The sequence below is a fragment of the Haemaphysalis longicornis genome, unplaced genomic scaffold, assembly GCF_048455015.1.
Source record: "Haemaphysalis longicornis isolate Haplotype H1 unplaced genomic scaffold, Haemaphysalis longicornis Haplotype H1 scaffold_1, whole genome shotgun sequence".
Lineage (NCBI taxonomy): Eukaryota > Metazoa > Arthropoda > Arachnida > Ixodida > Ixodidae > Haemaphysalis > Haemaphysalis longicornis.
In genome coordinates this window covers 363,579,571-363,600,561 of record NW_027526203.1, presented here as the reverse complement: position 1 = coordinate 363,600,561, position 20,991 = coordinate 363,579,571, and the positions used below count along the sequence as shown (strand labels likewise).

The window sequence follows — 20,991 nt, the reverse complement described above, 5'->3', positions numbered from 1 at the left end:
TGGAGATGCGTTGCGTTGACCATTACGTTACCGTGTGGGGTTAGCCCGTTGCGTTGACCCGGTGCGTTGACAGCCTGTGAATTGCCTTCAATAGAGTGTCCAGTCTGCCGTCGGAGATTCTTAGTAGAGCGTTGTGTTGCCGTATGGTGTCCCATTGCGAATTCCCTATGTCATATACTGCCCGCACTCAGTGCTATTCGCAACTACAAGTTCACGCTCGGCATGTAGCAGTTAGCGCAGCAAACTGAGCTTGGGTGGCCGTAACCTGCAGGTGCAGTTGCTTCCGCAGCGTTGGCTCGGTGATTGCGCCGCTGCGCGCGGTCGCTAAAACGATTGGCGAGATTCTTTGTTTTTTATAAAGGTAAAATTGACAAAAGTCCGTTTGTCCGAGATTCCGCGCGCGGTTTAAAAAAATTGGGCAATCCCGTATGACGCGCCTCATTACCCGTGTCGCGCGCACAAGGACTAGCGGCGTACTAACGCCAATCTAATTACTAATCAAGCGACGTTACAACACCACCGATTAAGCCACTGTACCTTTCCTCGCCTCACGAATCTTTCAGCAAAAAGGGAGCTGCGTACGATTGCGTCTACACTAAAACTAAATTTCCCCCACATATTCCAACAAAACGCCGTCTACCCAACCAGCTACACCTAAAACAAGCGCCCATTCTGTAAAGTTTACACATCATTCTAACAAAAAGCGTGGGCGTGTTCCAGGTACCCTCTTTCAATCTTAATCACAACCACCTAGCCGCGGGAGGTCGCGCTTTCCAGCTCACGCTTTGAGGACCATCGTCAGCTGAGGTCACGGGCGCGGACTCAGCGATCGCATCAGAAGCCTGGAATGAGGCCACCTCTCACCTCGGGAAGACAAAGACCAAAGACCCACTCTTGACTTCTCCCAGTAAAAGTTCTCTCTCTCTCTCTCTCTCTCTCTCTCTCTCTCTCTCTCTCTCTCTCTCTCTCTCTCTCTCTCTCTCTCTCTCTCTCTCTCTCTCTCTCTCTCTCTCTCTCTCTCTCTCTCTCTCTCTCTCTCTCTCTCTCTCTCTCTCTCTATCCCTGTTTCCAGAATATTTTAGCGGCAAGCCGTAAAGCAATACTTTAGAATGGCGGCGTTAGAACGAGAGTTACGACCATTTTCCGCCACTGACTGCTTCAATACTTCAATCTTCGTAGCTGAAAAGCGGCCGACCCTACCGCCATTCCTCACTATACTGATATCCGAAACTATACACATATCCCTGCTCGCTCTCATTTCTAAGCAGGCAGCTTTCGGCGGCATACGCTTCGAGCATTGCACTGTGCGCCCCACTTCGAGGAAGTTTTCCTTTTATCTAGGTCACGAGGTTCTTGATGTTTCGAGAGGGTCGCTAACGAAGCCTGCATAACGCCGCATGATGTGTGCCTTACCAGCATGATTCACATCTGTCGCGGCGCATCCTTGAACAGCGAGCTAGACGAAGCAGTAGGATGCAGCGGTTTTCGTCAACTGAACGTGGTATTTATGATCAAATACTGGGCATGTCTGAATATTTTTCCGGCTCTAATATTCAGTCGAATAATGCATTATTCGTTATCAGCTTTGATCAGAGTTAAATATTCGAAATTTTCGAAGCATTCGAGTAAAAATAGTGCAGGTTAGGCTCGTTCTTTCCCTAAAGTATGACATATTTCTAGTGCGTGTCCTATACAATACAAATTTAAGCCAGCTTTTACAGCGAAAGCTGTCAGTATTATTATATGGGGTACCTTACAGGGGGTACTTTATGTGGATACCGGCATGCATATCCGCACAAGCGATTCTTCACCCCCCCCCCCCCCCCGCTTTTTGCCGGGGCCGTGTAACGCCCTTGATTTCCACAAAAATGCAGATTGCGGAAGTAACATCTTTAATCCTTATAACAGCATCGATGGAGATAATTGGTAGAAGAGAATTTCGAAAAGGCCAAAAATAGAACAAAAGGACGAACTTTTCACAAAATTGATGTGGCAAAACCAAACACATGCATCTTACCCACGTCCTCCACAAAACAAAGACTAAACGAATAGAGTCTGCAAAAAAACGTTCGTAATACGAAAAAGCAAAAGCAAAAATGAGCGAACCGTGTAACGCCCTCAATTTCCACAAAAATGCATATTTGGTGAAAGTAAAATATTTAATCGTTATAACACCGTAAATGGAGATAATTTGTCTAACAGAATTTTGAAAAATCAGAAAATAAGAAAAATAGAAAAAACAACAGAGTTACAAAAATTATCTGATGAAATCAAAAATGATCTTATACACGCCCTCCAAAAAACGATGACTAAACTAAAAAAGCGCCGTAAAGAACGTTGGAAATACGAATAAAAAATAGCGAAAACGAACCAACCCTGGCTGTTTTCACGAGAGATCAGACGGGGGTGTCCGGTCGACATCTTTCATTTCGACGAAAATTTTGTATGTAGCTCCTTGTGCACAGGGGAAAGCATATGTGAAGTTTTTTTGTGGAAAAAATTTTTTCCCTTTCTCGAAAAAAATTCCCAAAGCCGCTTCAGGTAACTGGCGCGTTGAGCGGCTCGCGGAAAATTAGAAACTTTTATCGCTGTAAAACAAGAACTACTGCAGCTATCGCCCTAATTGTTTTTATGTGAAGACTTTGCATACTCTCAAATTATGTAACGTATTCATCTTTGGCTTGCAGAGCGAATTACTTTTAATAAAAATTCCCAAATTTGTAAAACTTTTGATAATTGCCCAAATGTGGGGCTTTTTTTTTGGTATCTAAACAAGCTAGATAGTTGCAATTTTTTGGTGTTATTCTACTATTTTTGTTTAATGGTCGTACAAATTTTAGTTTATGTGGTCAAGACGCTTCACTATTAAAAAAAGTCCTGTACTGCAGCAAGGTAAGGCATTTCGGTGTATTTTGAAAGCCAATTAATAAAAAAGTCCATCTTACATTTTTTTTCAAACTTTCACAAATTAAAGCCAAGGTTGCCCTCTATCACCTACATTAAAAATATGTTGCGCTATTTTTATTGTTTTGTACCTACAAAGCGCCAAATAGGGCCTTGTTAACAGTATTGCGGTGACATACCAAGTGGCTTGTAAGTGGTTAAGGCGTTGTGATGCTGACCACGAGGTGGCGGGTTCGATTCCCGGCCGCGGCGGCCACTTTTCTGATGGAGGCGAAAAGCAAAAACGCCCATGTGTACGAGATTTCGGCGCACGTTAAAGATCCCCAGGTGGTCCAAATTAATCCGGAGCCCTCCACTACAGCACGCCTCATCGCCTGCGTTGCGTCGGCGCGTTAATCCCTACAATCAATCAATCAAGTGGTTTGTAAGAAGCTTATGACCGCAATGTAGGGCGAGAGATGGACGTTACAAAAAGAACATAATTAAATAAACGTTGCGGGGAGCATGATTTGCTGAAATTAGCGTGAATAAAGCAGCCAGCACTTTAACAGATTGTAGAAAAGATCGCCAAGTGGATCGTTCAAGCAAGCGCACTCGCTCTTCTGGATGCATCTCTTCATGCGATGCTGAGTGTTGTTGTGTGCGTGCTATTTAAGCCCACTCGCATATACAGAGTTGGCAAGATGAGATCCGGACCTCTCGGGAGCGAGCGGGGAGCGGAGCTCGACCTAACTTGCAGCGTCGGGGTAAGAGTTCTGGCGGAAATAAGTACTGAAGGAAGGCAGCTGTACTTCCCGCTAGTTTCAGAAAGATATGAGCTCATGGTTCCCAGCAAAACTAAAAGTATCAAAGAAAACAACTAACCATGACCTCAGCCGACGTGAGCGACAACAGGATTAGGCGGCTTGAAGAAGAAGAAGAAAAAAGACTTGAAAACCGCCATAGCTAGCAGCAGTTTCTGCCTGATATCGCCTGCGGCGATTTACGCGCATCGACGAGCCAGAAGAAGCTCATAACCCAAGAGTAGTGAGGAGCGCGTGCTTTGTGCTGATTATTTAAGAGGGCATAAGGGAAAAAATTCTCATGAAGGAACTCCCGGCTAGTGCAATCCTTCGCTATAAGTCACATTACGTACGTTGCTGCTTTCCACAACTGGAGGCAATGCGAGCGTACTAAGATCAACGCCCTCATACGCAAAGCGTACAAGGCAGCACTCGGACTTCTCGACTGCACAAGCACCGAAAAGTTCCTGGCCCTGGGAGTGCATAACACCTTGGAAGAAATCGCCGAGGCGCAGAGGACCGCCCAGCTCGTGCGGCTATCGGAAACAAGAACGGGCAGGCAAGTGCTGCGTGACCTAGGCCTGGAGCCAAAGGAAGGGGGACCCGAGAATACAGACGTGCATGTACCAGAAGCAATTAGCAGACGGTTGCGGGTATGTCCTGTGCCAAGAAATATGAACCCCGAGTTCAACAAGGAGCGGCGGGCGGCGAGGGCCAAGGCGCTCATCGATCTCCATGCCAAAGACAGGGGTGCTGTGTTTGTGGATGCGGCAGAGTATCCAGACGGCAGAAGAGCATTCGCCGCAGCAGTTGTAGGGGCAGCGACCGGTGCTACACGGACGGCGGCGAGTGTGCGGACTCGAGCGGCGCATCGAGCAGAAGAAGTGGCCATTGCCCTAGCCATCGCCGACCCCGAGTGCACGACTGTGCTCTGTGATTCTAGGACGGCAGTGAAAAACTACGCCAGAGGAAGAGTGTGTGGTGAAGCCGCACGTGTGTTGCGTGCGGTCGATCTCGCGAGTGAAAGTAGGTGTGTTGTGATTAAGTGGTTTCCGGCGCACATGGGCTGTGATGTCTCGGATCTCGGCAACGAAAACCACAACGAGACGGCGAACGCGGCGGCGCGAGGACTAACCAACCGTGCCGCTGCTACTGCGGTCGACCCGACGTGGTGGTGGGAAACCAAGGACAGGATGACCTCTTACAATGAAATCGTGAAGTGGTACAGACTAGATAGAAGGACTATGCCACCACCTCATCCGGGCTTGACCCGTGAGGAAGCAGTAATATATCGACAACTACAGACAGGGTCGTTACTCACCCCGGTTCTGCTGAAGCACATATGTCCGAGTGTTTATGTAAGTGACCTTTGCTGTGTGTGCCGAAAGGAGAGAGCCACTGCGGCTCACATCCTTTGGGACTGTGCCAAGAACCCGCAGCAAGCTACAACGATGACAGCGATCCCACCGCTTCTCGAGGCCGCAATGCGTTGCTACGATCAAGAAGTCCAAGCCCAGGCCGTCCAGCAGATCTCGGCGGCCCTCGAAAGGCAACGACCGAGCGAAACCGGAGGGAGGCTGCCACCCCAAAACAGGGGCAGGCGCAGTCGACCAAAGGGAGTAGTGAGGCCGCGGCCGGAGTAGAGGCGCCAACAGCCGGGAAGACGTCATGGCCGCGTCACGGTGACGCCTTCCTTACATGGGAGGGCTAATCGTTCTGCAGGCATTTTCAATAAAGTTGCTTCGCTCGCTCGCATGAAGGAACTTCCCTAGCGTGAAAGATCTGGACACCGGAACAAAACATCCCGTGCGGCCAAATAACCAGCATGTACATCCTGGCCTTTTTTGAAGGTCGCTAGACGGCTGCCGCACTGGGACTGTTAGCATCTAAAATACTTTGGTTGCCGCTAACCCGCTATTGGCCACTTTGATCAGCGTCAGTGCCGTCCTGGTTCATGCTCAAGTGAACGACAATAAAGACGTACAGTCTCGTTGGTGCTAAATTCTCTGCAGTAGCATATAGTGCAACAGAGATCCCCGGGAAGCAGTTCATTTGTACTTAAATTTTCAGTTGAACGGCAATTGTACAAGAGTGCTATTACTGAAGTTTGAAGACAGCGCGAGTACCAGATCAGGGAACTGAAATTCATATAGTTCGCACATAAAGATAATTTTCAGCCTTAGTTTATTACAGATATTTTTGTAACACATTCCATGACTCCTCTGTTTTTCCTCCAAAATATTACGGCAATCATTTAAAGCGCAGAACTTAAAAAGGCCAGGTCTCGAGTTGCGCGGTTGAGACCGCACCAGCCGATAGTTACCAAACATGGGAGCGGGGTATTTAGGTGCAATGTACTTTATACACGCCCAATTTCAACAAAGCATGCTCACCGCAATGGTTTTTTAGGAATTTTCTCTTTGTAACGGCCATTTCTCGCCCTACATTGCCGTTATAAGCTTCTTACAGACTACTTCGGTATATCACCGCAATACTGCTAGCAAGGCCATATTTGTCGCTTTGTAGCTACGAAAGCACAAAAATAGGGCTACATATTTTTGATGTAGGTGATAGAAAGCAAACTTGACTTTAATTTGTGAATGTTTGAAAAAAAATTGAAGATGGTCTTTTTTTTTAATCGGCTTTCAAAATATACCAAACTGCGTTACCTTGCTGCAGTGCAGGACTTTTTTTTCATAGTGAAACGTCTTGAACACACAAACTAAAATTGGCATGAAGATTAAACAAGAATAGAAGAATAACACCGAAAAATTGCAACTATCTAGCTTGTTTAGATTCCGAGGTGAAGGAGGAGAAAAACTTTATTAATGTACAAGACACAGTTAAAGGGAGGGAGAGGCGGTTTAGCCTCTTTAGCGTGGGTGGTGTTCCTCAGTCCGGGATCCCATTGGTCGAGGCCGCCGACCGTGCCCGCCGGACGAGAGTCCGCTGAGAATCCAGGTCCGAGAAGCCGGACAGGGCCGCCTACCAGCACTCCCTCGGTGGCTTCACTTTGGCTATCATCCCTGGATTATATTGACAGGCCCACACCATATGATATGTATCTGCCCACTGACCGCAGAAGTTACACGAACCCGAGAAGGGCGTGTTGATGTGTTTGAGCATTGCGGGGCTGTAGAATGAGCCCGTCTGCGGCCGGCGAAGATGGCGCTCCTCAGTTCTATACAGGCCCTTGGCGGTCACCGGGAATGCCTGTTTACCGAGGCGCAGGCATGTTGTGACCTCAGAGAATGTGGTTAGCGGGTAAGGTACGATCGTACGGTCACAGCCTGGAAGTCGGAGGAACTCCGGGGGAGAGACGCTCGGGCAGCTGTGTGCGCAGCCTCATTCCCCCCCCCTCCCCCTCTCCCTGGTGGCCAGGTACCCACACAAGTTGTTTTATGGTGTCGGATATTGCTGGATTAACATTGGTGAAACGTTTCTAGCTAGGAGTGCTACCAGACCCCTGATGAAATTTCGGCAAGCTTGTTGTGAGTCAGACATTATGTGCGTTGCGTCAGAGTGAGTGGCGGCCAGTGCTATAGCCGTCTCTTCAGCAAACTCAATTTCACTCGTTCTCACCGATAGTCCATCCGTCTGTCTTCCCTCGTGCAGGACCGCGACCGTACAAATACCCTCCGGTGTGGGTCCCACTGCGTCTGCACCGTACACGCCTTTACGGGTGCCATATTGTTTTGTTATGGCTGTTGCCCGGGCCTGACTTCTTCCTAAGTTTGGGTCATGATGCATATTACGGGGCAGAGGTTTAACGATTAGTTTGCGGCGCCAAGCGGGAGGGATGTCCGCTCTGTCTTCAGTGGTAGGGGGTAGAGCAATGCGGAGATCCTCAAGGACCTGCCGGCCAGTAGTTGTCATTGACAGTCGCATGATTTGGCTCGTGTACTGAGCCTCTATGAGCTCAGTGATCGTATTGTGCATCCCGAGCTGTGTTAAACGTTTGGTTGACGTTTTAGAAGGGAGTCCAAGGGCTCTCTTAACCACTGTCCGAATCATAATGTCAAGTTTCTTAAGATCGCATGGTCGTAGCTTGAGGTAGGGCACTGCATATGCTATGCGGCTGATGACGAAGGCCTGTACTATAGGCGGAGCGTCTCGCATTCCTGGAGACCTCCGTGTTTGCCTGGTACCCGACCGATAATGCGGCTGATTTGTTCAGATGTGGTGTTATTGTTTTCGTTATTAATTTGCAGGCCCAGCACGTGGATGGTCTCCACTTCAGATATCTGAGTGTCACCCAAAGTAATGTGAATTTGTACTTCTGTTTTGTCCCGGGGATGTGAAGCAGCTCGGATTTCGTCGGCGCACACTTGAGGCCGCATTCCTCAGCGTACGTGTGCACTAAGGTAGCCGCTGCCTGGAGGGTTTCCTCGATTTCTCCGACACTTCCGCTTGTCGCCCACAAATTAATATCATCCGCGTATATATATATCGTGGCGGAACCCGTCTACCCTTTTGAGTCTCTCAGGAAGTTTCATCATGGCCACGTTGAACAGAAGGGGGGAAAGCACCGCCCCTTGAGGTGTGCCATGAGTTCCAATCTGTACGGGCCCATAATTTGTGTAATCGATTTTTATGTATGCCTTCCTTCTCTGAAGAAAATCCTGAATATGACGAAAGGTTTTGTGCCCGCAATTCGCGGAATTTAGGTTACTAAGAATTTTGGTGTGCTTTACGTTGTCGAATGCACCTTTAAAGTCTAGTGTTAGGATAGCCCTGTCCCCATGTTCTCCGTGAGGCGGGTCGATCACCTCCCGTTTGAGCTGGAGGAGAACGTCTTGGGTTTACAGGTCGGAGAAGAGACCCTGTTCTTCGATGTAAGCAGAGAGACGCGTGCAGACCTTCTTTTCCATGAGTTTACCAACACACGAAGTTAGAGAAAAAGGCCGTAAGTTGTCCGTGTTAATCTCTTTACCAGGTTTGGGAATGAAGTGCACGATTGGTGAACTTTAGTGCACCCAATTCCGGATGCACTTTAGATTCCGAGAAAAAAAAAGCCCTAAATTTGGGCAATTTTCAAAATGTTTTTGAATTTGGGAATTTTTATTAAAAGGAATTTGCTCTGCAAGCCAAAGACGAATACGTTAAATCATTTGAGAGTATGCAAAGTCCTCACATAAAAAGAACTAGGGTGATAGCTCCAGTAGTTTTTGTTTTAAAGGGGTAAAAGTTTCCAAATTTCCGCGAGCCGCTCAACGCGCCATTGACCCGAGCCGGCTTAGGGAATTGTTTTGGGAAAGGGAAAATTTTTCTTTCACAAAAAAACTTCACATATGTTTTCCCCTGTGCACAAGGAGCTACACACAAAACTTTCTTCAAAATTAAGATGTCGACCGGACACGCCTGTCCTATCTCTCGTGAAAAAACCCTTGCACTAGGCCTTGTATCTTCAAAAAAAAAAAAAACATAAGTACCGAAGTAAAGGGCACTTGACCGCTATATCAGTATATATTTACATCATTGCCGAAAAGAAACAACTCTCGACGAGGTGATAAGAAGGCTCGCCATTAGTAGACAATTCTCGGAATTTCTAGAGATTTTTTTATCGCTCCAAGCTACAGCTAAGGGACAATATAGCATGAAATTTTGCCTTTATAGAATTATTGCAATCGCATAGCTGTAGATCAACGCGTCTGTCACTGTAGCTCATATTACCTTGGGGTATCGCCTGTGTTTTTATTCACTCCTCCTTCATATCGGCTTTGTATCTCTTTCACGCCCTGGGGCCGCATGGGTCGCCACACATAGCTAAACGATATCTAGCGCCCATGCCCTGATCACTGCTGGGATACAATCGACCAACAATAAAATCGCCATTAAGCAACCACGCCTGAAACAAAAACCTTGTATTCGAGGAAATACGTTCGATCTGATATGTGTGGAGTTTCCTTCGCGCCGTGCTACCTACCTCCGACGCCAGCGATCAGAAAGCGCTTGTTACAACCTTGTCTCTGCACACGCGGGCAGTCTCTTACAATCTACATCTGCACCCGTCGATTATGTCCACGGCAGGCGTATCGTATAAAGGCATTTAACTGCTTTTGTCCGGGAAAGATAGGGGGACGCTTTCGTTGTGTAGAGGGGGGGAGCCCGAAATCGTGGTGATATATAAGGCGTGCATTTATTACGCGGGCAGGTTTAAACGCACGCGCATGAGAGAAACTACCATAACAGCTAACAATGGGGTAAGTTCACATCTGCTGCACGCACGGCGTAGACAACCCAGTCAAAAAATATCACAAAGCGGGACTGCCTCGCACGCAGAGTTCGACTGACGTAGTACCGGATGCGGTGCGCGAGTAATGGGACTGTGTTCTTGTGACAGATACATTAGCCCAATGTTAAAACAATAAAGTTACTCCGGGTGTCGCACTAACCACCGCCAGCTTTCCTGCTCCTACCGTCAATCTTCTTTCGTGCTCACACGAATATTGTTAAATCGGCTTTAGCGAGCTCCTGAGGTCTGCTGTTATCGTCACTGCCCAATCCATCTGACTGGGCATGTTGTGAGGCTGTTGCACCCAATTGGAATTATTATGACGGGTTTCGGGCTACATGTAGCTAATGTGGTTTTTTTTCATTACAGGTCCCTGGCGCGGTGATTTGGGGACCCCAACTTTTTCGCCAATCATCATCATCACCACCACCAGCAGCATCATCATCAACAACAACAGCAACAACAACAACCTACTCAGGTCACTGCACGACGAAGGCCTCTCCCATTACCGTCCAACCGCTCCTGTCCTGCGCTGCTCGAGTCCACAGTTTACCCCCGAATTTCTGTATTTCATCCCTCCATCGAATTAATGGCCCTCCCCTTCTTCTAGACCCATCTCTTGGTATCCTCTCCGTTACCCTTATTGTCCACCGGTTGTCGGTTCGTCTCCTTACATGGCCAGCCCAAGTCCCCTTATTTTTCTTTATTTGGACTATGATATCGTTCTCTGAACCAGGTAGCTCGTTCCTTGTCCCTAAGTGTTATTCCTAACATTATTCGTTCCACGTCTCGTTGAGCCAACCTAAGTTTGCTTTCTAGTTCTTTAGTAAGGCGTCACGTTTCAGCTCCGCAGGTCATCACCGGCACCATGCACTGGTTGTAGATTTTCTTTTTGAGTGACAGAAGTAGCTTACTTTTCATTATTTGGGAGTGCTTGCCCAGTGCTCCCTAACGCATACCTGTTCTTCGCCTGATTTCTTTCTCGTGGTTGGGGTCAGCACTAACCGTCTGTTTTTCGCCATCTGTTTTTCTCCAAACGAACCAGGCAGTGCGAGAGTCATGCTCTCTCATTAAAATCCTGCGTTCGACTATGGCTTAGTGAACCAAACTCATGACAATTCTCAAAACGTCTATTGGGATCTTCAAAATTGGTTTTCATTTCTAGAGAAGTTCCTTGTCTGTTGCATGTGTTGCAAGGAAAATAAGTGGCCACTCGAGCGCTCATTGTCATTTTCACGTCTGCGGCTGGTTAATTTATTTACTACTATTCGCAGAATTCGAAGCATTTAATTATTTGCTATGCGTTAGCTTCGAAAGAAAATGTCGCTAGTAGGGGGTGTCTGTCAACTAGGCCTTTAAATACTTGCTCACATGTATTGTGCATATTTTTTTCCTGATATGTGCGTCAGGCTTTTTTTCTGTTGCGAAACGTTGGCACGTGCGAACTTGCACAATGATGCTTGCGGTTGGTTGGCTTGGCATACACCCATTTTATACCAAAAAAAAAAAAAACAAATATAGAGGGCGAATATCCTTCCCTTAGTTTCAAAATTACGCTCCAAAGGCTGCATTTGAACGTGGCCGAGTATTCTACTTCTTAACCGTTTAGGGCTACAAGAGAGGAATTTCATTCTCCATCATAAATGCATCTTGGCGTTGTTACGATACATTAAATTTCACACAATGGCTGCAACAATGCGCATGCTTTTTTATCTCGTTATTCGAAACAGAGGGGGAAGACACTGTTGGTGTAGGACGTTATGGCAATTCCAGATTGTGTACGGGCTCTTTGTTCTTCGGCACAAGAACCACAAAGCGCTTATTTAAGTTACTAAAATCAGGCTGAGTCCTACCATTGTCAAAATGTGTTAATGTGTGCGTGCGCTAGTTGCATTTCTTCTGAATAGAGCAGGCTCTAAATGGCGCCTGATGAAATAAAAGACCACGTTCTACCCAACAATGCTCTCGTCTGGAGACCCCATAGCAGAAGACACCAAGAAAGCACAAGAAGTATTGCTTGCATTGGTCACAGCAGATTTTATTTGTGTTTTGTACAGAATAAATACACGAGTAGCATGATGCTACAACCGTGGAATTCTTTCTTGATATCTCCTCCGGTCTTTTAAAACCTGAAAGGTAAAGAAAACAAAGTTGTATTTTTATTTCATGGAGGTATGATTTACGAAATATATTCTGAACGTCGGTTGCTTTCAAATTTTACGCCACAGAGCACAGTGAAATTTAAAGACCTTTCGTCAGTTTCATCCAGCAAACCAGCTAAGGCATCAATGACATTTCTTTCCAAGCTAATTGTTCGTTTGAACTTGCTGTCCAAAATAAATATCGTTTTTCAGGAATGCATTCTTTACATTTGACGCTGCACCATATTTCTAGGTAAGAACCATTTTGTAAAAGTATATTTTGTGCTTTAAGTTCCGGAAACAGCCTTTGAGGTTGTCGCATGCGCTCAGCGCAAGTGAGCTCTAATTTTGCTCAAGCTGATTAACATAATCTCCGGATATCGTGAAAGGGAAATAGAGAGAGGGACAGAGAGAGAGAGAGACGTACCGGTGGTACAAGCGAGGCAACTAGCGTTTTTTACGTCTGGTGTCTGATTTAGTGGTATCCACCCTTGACGAATCCGCCGTAGCCGAGGCCGTGGCCGAGACCGTAGCCGCCATAGCCGCCATAGCCGCCGAGGGCAAGACCGCCATAGCCAGCGCCGTAGCCAAGACCGTGTCCGTAACCTCCAGCGGCGACGACAGCGTGGCTGACGGAGACGACGGGCTGGACGGTGTGGGAGACGGTGGCGACGGGCTGCTTGACGTAGCTCACAACGGGCCTGGTGACGTAGCCGACGCTGACGACGGGCTTCTTCACGTAGGAGACGGTCTTGACGGGAACAGCGACGGCGTGGGCGTGGCCGTGGCCGTAGCCGTGGCCGACGACGGCTCCGTAGCCGAGGCCAGCGCCATAGCCACCGTAGCCGAGGCCGAAGCCGCCGGCGTAGGCGCAGGCAATGAGGGCAGCGAAGACGACCTGCGCACGCAGAAGGGAAGACGGCAGGATGAAAATCTAGGCGCCATTAAAAATGGACTAAGTAAAACGCGTTTCGAACAAGGAATTATAATCGCAATCAGTTAACTGGCCTTTCCAGTGAACACAATACAGACTCTGTGCTGCTTAAACTGCCTACTTTTTCGATCAAGTGATTGCATCTTCAGACCCAAAACTTCGGGTCAACTCACTTTGCATCTTAAGAAACAAGAACCATGAAATAGTGTCTTTTTGCACCAATGACTGCGGATATTGAGAACCCGTGGCCCGTGCAAGTAAACTTCCCGCTTTACGGTGCCTGCCCGCTCCTGCCCGCTGGCCGGCCAGCGCGTGTCTTTCTGCATTTAAAAATTAGCTGTTATAAAAGCAATACCGTGTCGCTTTAAATACAAAAAAATTACTGCAAGGATATTTCAAAATTATGCGCTGAGAGGCCGTTTCGCTGCTGTGACTAGCGGTGTAATATTATGCACGTAGATGTGTAAGCTTTACGAGTCTGTAAAAGCGGCGGTTGGACAATAACTATTGTCTAAACACCTTACGAACTTGTATACTCTGACGATATTTCACATTCGCGAGTAACGCACTTACTAACGCTGCTACGTGTGAATAGCTGCTCCTCACTTTAAAACTGACGACCGGTGGGCAACGAGTTCGCTCCAGGTAAGCCAGTAAACGCCCCACTGCTCTTTGGATCTCCGGTCACGCTGGTGTGAACGGAGATCGCGAGCCTTGCCGACGCCCAAACATGGGAAATGGGACCACGGAGCACGCACTCGACTGATATGGCCAAAATCTACACGGCTCTCATTCTGTTCTCCAACGCGCGAAAACTAGAGATGCTACCATCGAATTAGCTGGAGGAAAGAGTTGCGGCACATTCTGCTTTCGCGGCTGCTCTCTCGTGCTGGTGCCTCAGCGTGGAATGGTCTGCAAAAGCGCTTCTTCCATGGATAAAAGGAAACGACATTTTTCTGCATTCGTTTAAAGAAACAAGCACATGCAAATCAATTACACGATGGAGACTGCAGATTGGCACTCGTTAACACTTCCGGTAAGGGCGCTACAAGGGGATGGAATAACGGTGCCGTAAGCACTGTGGAAGAGCCACTAACTACTGAGGCAGTATTTAGTGATTCTACGCAGTGCCAACGGCCCAGAAAACATTGCTTGCGTGCAAAGGGCTGGTGGAGACTTAGCTCGTGAAAAGCAGTTAACTGAGAGAATGTCGACAGAGGGAGGTGAGCGGGCAGAAAAAGGCGTCAAGTGGGCGCCGCACAGTAAGGCACGATCTCTGCATAGCAGTACAGTCACTACGTGTGCGCATTGGGGACTAACTAGCCCGTAAGTGTCGTTACAAGCGCCGTGTCTGATGGCTGACAGAGTACCAAGCGCCACGGGGACCCGAGGACCAGGGAAAACAGCACTCACAAGGGTGTTCATGATGCTGATATTCCTCAGAAGGTTCTGGAGAATGATGCCTACCGTGGACGCGAGACCAACTTATATACCCACGCGTCTCCCAGCGCCGAATCATGTGCTGACCCAGTAGGCTGGATAAAGGCCGGAAAGGGTTCCCAGCGTCCTCGCCTCTACTCGTTTGCCCTCCGATGACGGGGCCCCAGAAGAATCGATACTAAGCCAGCCACTACGCAACTTACGCTGCCCACTGCCGAGCGCGAAAATAACGCAAAACAAAAGGCCAACATTCTCGGGGCGGTTTTAAGAGACTGGCACGATTATCTTACTTTCTAGGTTCCTGCTGCAGGCTCGCGCAAGGTTACGCTCTTATACCTCTGTTTTTCTTCTACTCACTGCGCGCACTCCGTGCTAGATTGGCGCTTGCTTCTGTTTGGTTCATTTTTCTTTCGGCTCCCCCTTAACGCGCTCGTGTCCCCTTGGCGATTCCGCTGCCTCGCTCTCGGCTTTTCACCAACGCCTGAGCGGCGGACCAGCGGTCACCTGCTTGGCTCACGTAAGCGTTGGCCTGCATCTTGTTATGAATCGCATTTCGCTTCCAGGCCTGGCGCAGTGAAAGCGAGCAGAGACATGTCCCCCCTTTCATTTATTTTCTTTCTTTTCCTCGTTTCCTCTCTCGCCCGCCGATCGTACGAGGGCACAATTAGGCGACAGGCCTTTCACAACCTCGTCCGCAGCGCCCCTCCCTGTTTTCTGGCGTCCCTCCCGCACCGCTAATCGTGTGAAATTGCTGGTCGCGAGTATATTGCAATTCGCGGTTTTGAAGCAGCCCTTTCATCGAGCCCCCTCGGATACGCGCGGCGAGGGCGCGCGGGAACGCGATGTAATTGCCCTGGACAGCTGTACAAGCAAACAAAAAGGAGCGGGACGACGCCGGGCTGAGCGAATACGCCCGGCGAGTGATTGCATTTGTGATTTGCTTGACAAGCGTCTTGCCCCCATCCGACGTTCGCGGGCTGTCCGCTGTCATCGTGAGCGGGCACGAACCAAGTTCCGCCACTTAGGGGCCGCCAGTTAATTCATTCGCTGCTAGCGTGAACAGTAAACGACGCAAGTTTTGTCCTCTTGCTGTCATTGCTGTTTCACGGCGATTGAAAGCGTGAGCGTCGAAGAAAGGTCGACTGAGCCGGGCTCGGCTAATATATGCGACGCCGTATGCGGGCCACTGGCTTTCAATGTTTGGCGAATGAGTCCCTGGACGACGGCCGCACTAGCCCACGCTGCCGTCGCTCGGGCAGCCCTGCCTTGCTGGGTGGCCTCCTTGGCTCCGCGAGAAATCCCTCACGTACCCAGTGACATTACGAAGTTCCGGCCGGAGTTGCTACGCGCAAAACATGACAAGCTCGTGGATCGGTTTATCGTACTGCGAGCATGGAACTTAGATGGAAGAGTTTGGCGAAGTGTGAGATAGCGCCGAGAGCTGGCAGCTGGACTTCATTCAGGTTCTGAGCCAACTTCGCAATGGAGCTCAGAAATCAATGTTCATGCTGAGGTAGCGTTCGCTTGCAATATCAAAGCCAGTGTGACTAAATGACGACTCGTTTGTTCTTGTTTTTTTTAGGATAGCAAACTAGACCACAGCCTGATTGACATTACTGCCTTTCCTTAACCTTTATTCATTCCTTATTATCCTCTGTATTATCCTCTGTAACTGGCAAACTAAAAAAAGGGAATAAACACAGTATGTCGAGTGTACGTTTTTGTTTTGCAATGAATGGTGATATTTCTTCAACAGAATAGGAAATGTATGTACTTATATCAATGCTTTAGCAAATTTTTTTCATGACTGTTTCAAGGTCGTTAATACAAGCCCAATATAAAATGGCCAGTTGTTGTTTTCTGTTTTGTTTCTTTGTGGTGGCCGCTCAGAGATAATTACACGCATGGACGATATTTATTTTTTTTGTCAGTGCCATGACCGTGTACGCCTTACAATCGAAATAAATAATCCTAACCTGCTTTCTTTTTCACCCGCATTTTGTTGTGATCAAGTTAGCCTGCAAATTACATTGTTCGCCGCACTTCACTTCTACCAAGCCTTCTTCAGTGAATGAATGCATTTACCACGTTTTCCCCCCAGAGAAACCAATTCAAGGCAAGAAGGCCTGCGTAGTATTGCCTTCCAATTTACTTGTGTGTTTCCAACCATCTCCACTTTTTCCCTGAGCGTAGTATTGTTGATAGAACAATCTGCCGCGTTCTTGCTTTGAATTGGAACGTTATTTGTCTACTCGCCCAGTGCTTTCGTATCAACCCGATACGGTGGTTCAGTGGAAGCACTGCATGCGGGGTGATGAGAACGAAATCTTAAATGACACCAAATAAATTATTTACAAGAAAAACTCATCAGATGGCGGACTATTCTATGGTCCCTCTCTCTCCGTGGCACCAAGGCTGGGGTGAATTCCTCTTCAGTGGGAATGCGCTAAGGGCGAAGAAAAAAAATGGAAGCACAAAGATTCACTGACAAATGAATCAACGCATAAATTTATTTTATAACGATGGCGCCATGGCCATAGGGGAAAAGGGGGCGTATAAAATACCGGAAGACAGCCAGACGGAGAAGAAAGAAAGCTCGGAAGAAAGCCGGCATTTACTGCAAGATCTCGAAATCTACACCAAGGGCGTAAAAGCATTGGTAAGACAAGGCATACATACAATTGACAACGTCTTCGCAATGGAAGTCTGAAACTTCAAAAGGGGGTGCTATGGACGCCGCGGTTGCTAGGACGCACTCCATGCTCGGAAAGGAGTGCGTAATCTCAAATAATAACAACAATATCAATCAATCAATCAATCAATCAATCAATCAATCAATCAATCAATCAATCAATCAATCAATCAATCAATCAATCAATCAATCAATCATTTCCGTGCCCAGGAACAGACTTTTTGCTGGCTCAACATACCTCGTAACATACCTCGCAAAGAAAAAATAAGAAAATAGTAGTGGTTACACACGAAGAAAACTACACATTTTGACATCAAGATACACAAACACACACACTTACAAGCACTCATTCATACACACAACTAATGCCTAACAGTGAGGCATATCTCACATAAGTAAACGAGACAATTAAAAAGTGAATAACAAGAAAAGAACGAAAAAATCGCTTATTGTGGAGTCACATAATGAAAGTCAATCAAGTTTATGAACACAGGGGTAAAAGACAAATACAGAATAATTAAGGTTGACAGTTACGCCAATACAAACTTACAGGCATGTTTGCGAAGCCGAGTAGGGCAATGATACAATATTTCTAGGTAATCCGAGTACCGATTGCACGTGCATTGCAGTCGGGACATAGGGCACAAGACACGCAGACATTTGGGATTGTAAGAGGTATCATGTTTCCTGGTCCACTTTTTCGGCACGCAGAGAGGAACATGTTGTAGCAGCTCGCCACAAGACCCTGCACCATGAATAATTTTAAAGAGGAATAGAATATCAGCTTTATTACGCCTGGAGGTTAAGCATGATAGCGTAAATGAAGAGGGGGATCCAGGGTTATAATTGCTACTATCGCCGAAGCAATGGTTGAAGATAGATATAAACTTATTCTGGACCATTTCGATAAGCGTGCGGTTTGCTTTGGACGTGCTATTCCAAACTACAGATGCATATTCAAGCTGAGGACGACATATAGTTGTGTAGAGCTTGAGAAGCGAATTGGGCTCCTTGAACTCCTTCGACACGCGACACACAGCGCCAAGCGATCGAATAACTCTACGAGTAATTACCTGGATATGTGGAGAGAAGCTCAGTTTACTGTAGAAATTGACGCCCAGGTCATTCACCTCTACCACACGTGGTAGTAATTCCCCGTTGATGTTATAGGAGAACAAGATGTTGTCGGTTTTTTTGTGTATGTCATTACTAGAGACCGGGACTTGAGCAAAATGACTATGTTTTCCTTCAGTCCGTATCAAGCCTATTTAACATATAAGCACAAACTAAGGGAAGGGGAGCATTTTAAGCATAGTTTATTGTGCCTATAGTGCCTATTCTAACTATATAAGCTTTTTAGTGCCTATTTTGACTACATGGGCTTTTTGGCGTCTAAAAATGCCTGTTTTGTGTTATGAATGCCTTTATTGGATTTCTTTAGTCGATGTTCTGCAGGGACTGTTCTCGCTTCAGAAGCCTGCCACAGGGCGTTTGTTTCACGCCGTTTGCACGAAAAATCAGCCGTTGTGCCAAACACACCGAGACACGCAAACTGTGCCCTAGCCGCCACCACCTCGAAATTTCCACCTCGGCCCAGCCTCCAGAATTCCGCGCGCTGAGACACCGCAGCCATGCTCACCGGCGTCACCCCTGTCCGCACGAACTCTTCTGTTCTATGCCATTCTGACGTGCTGTGTCCGCGGACGAACAGCTAGAACTTCTGCCGACGTGCCCTATGTATTGCTAACTCAATAAAAACACAGAAAACAACAAATGAAGGCGACACAGCCGGGTACGTGCCGCTCAAGGTCAAAGACGCCTCCTGGGGGAACCACGTGCAAATTTGGCACACCAAAATTGCAAGGCGATGCCAAGAACACGTGCGCGGTCTGCCGCCGATGACAGGTACGCCGCCGGCAGGCAAGATGCAGTACGTGTAGCACGAAGAATGAACGAGAAACGGAGCTTAGGAATGGGGATCTCAGCAATTTACTAGTAGTCTAGTCGTGACACCCGTCATAAGCCGTGCCAGGTAATCTTTAAGTGCATTTGGAAATGTAGCACTGAGGGAATTAATTCCAGAGAATCGTACGTGCTGTCTAATGTTGCTTATCGGTATATAGTGCTTAGTTACTGAATGGCGTTATTCCCGCAGCTTCACTAATCATCTGCTTCTGGCGGACAGAATGGCTCAATAATTTTTACAGAATTATTCCCCTTAACTGCACTACCCATGGCATTCATCAGTGTTCTGAAGATCTGGGAACGCCGTTCTGCTGTGACAAATAATAATAAGTTGCAGTCAAGATTCTTCTTCGAAGCGCAGTTGTGTCTTCAAGGGGCAGGTACCGATTGTGACTCTTCGACCAGAGCCCATTGTTACGCCTTCAGGAACTCGGCTGAGGGAAGAAAACTACACCAAAAACACTACGGTTCTATCAAAACCTTTCAATCGACAAAAGCATCGCAGCCCAAAGTATTTGCACCACACTACACTTCAACGTGACAGGGCACATTCGTGTGCTTATTTCGCATTCTTAGCAGAAACTAGTTCAGCAGCTGAGACCTTTGGCGGCACTCTGTCTAAGAATGCTTAGCTGCTTTGGGAGGTCGAGGACAGATCCGCCACCATCGCCGAAGGACCGATTGATTAAGTCTGTCCGACATAAAATTTCTGGATTCCGTGGGCTAAAATAACTTCGGAATGTTCTGAGCAGCAAATATTGTGATATTCCTGATGGAATTAGATCATGGAGCGTCCCAAAGTACAAGACCGCTCCCCAACTTCAGTGAATGTTGGCCCTTGTTTTTTTCCCGAACAATTATCGACTGAAACGGGGTACAAATTCAAGCAGGAAATCATTGAGATTGGTGTGGTTTTTCATGGCTTTGAATCCATTCTTTCGGTGCTGAATCCCCGTGAATTTCACGTACATTTTAATATAGCGACTCTTGTGCGGCTTATTTTCCCGAAGAAAATAAAATAACTTTGCCACACCACGCGATTTCTTCGTGGTTTCACTGCAAGTCAAAAATTTGTGCTAAAATATGCCTCTGAAGTAAATACGAATTCAGCCTATATATGCCTAAACGAGAGTTTCTGGGGCCTATATATGCATAAATGGCACTTTTCAGTGCCTATTATAGGCGCCTAAAACCTGAATTTTCCGTGCCTACAGTTCCGGTCTCTAGTCATTACCTTAGTTTTAGATGTGTTAATGAGGAGTTTGTTGCATGAACACCAATGCGAAAAGGACCAGTTGCTCTCTGGAGAGCGGAACAGCTGGCATAGTTTGAAACAGATTTAATTATTTTTACATCATCGGCATATAAAAGAAAATTGCTATCATTAAATACTGTTGCGTCATCATTTATAGAGATTTTGAAGAGAAGTGGCCCGAGAACTGAGCCCTGAGGGATACCACTGGTGGCCTCATAGGAAAGAGAAAAGACTGTCCATTTACACGTACGAAACATGACCTATCACATAAATAATTGCATATAAGAGATATGAGGGATGGTTCTATATCAAGCTCACACAGTATTTTGAATAAGAGCTCGTGGCAGACAACATCTAAAGCCTTGCACAAATAAAAGTAGACTACATCAAGTTGGCGTGTCCTCTGAACAGCTTCCGAAGCATGCAGCATAAAGTTGATGAGATTGGCAGTGGTCGATCGCCCCGCGAAAAAACCATGCTATTCAGGTAATAATATGGTTTTTACACTGTACGTGAGTAGTTTATGCAGTATGGACTCCAACAGTTTAGAAGCAGCACAAAGAATAGATATCGGTCGGTAGTTCGTGGCGTCCAATTTTGAACCTGACTTAAATACAGGAACAACCCTTGCCTTCTTCCAACG

General features: G+C 47.1%; 1 protein-coding gene across 1 annotated transcript; it reads right to left on the bottom strand.

The window, feature by feature from the left end:
• Positions 1-11,938: 11,938 nt before the first annotated feature.
• LOC144170959 (uncharacterized) lies at positions 11,939-14,574 on the bottom strand. Its single transcript, XM_077700950.1, has 3 exons — positions 14,410-14,574; positions 12,490-12,960; positions 11,939-12,050 (listed from the first exon to the last, which is right to left on the bottom strand). The coding sequence occupies exons 1-2, from the start codon at positions 14,419-14,421 to the stop codon at positions 12,538-12,540; spliced, it is 435 nt and encodes a 144-aa protein (XP_077557076.1). The 5' UTR covers positions 14,422-14,574; the 3' UTR covers positions 11,939-12,050; positions 12,490-12,537.
• Between the last annotated feature and the right edge of the window lie 6,417 nt (positions 14,575-20,991).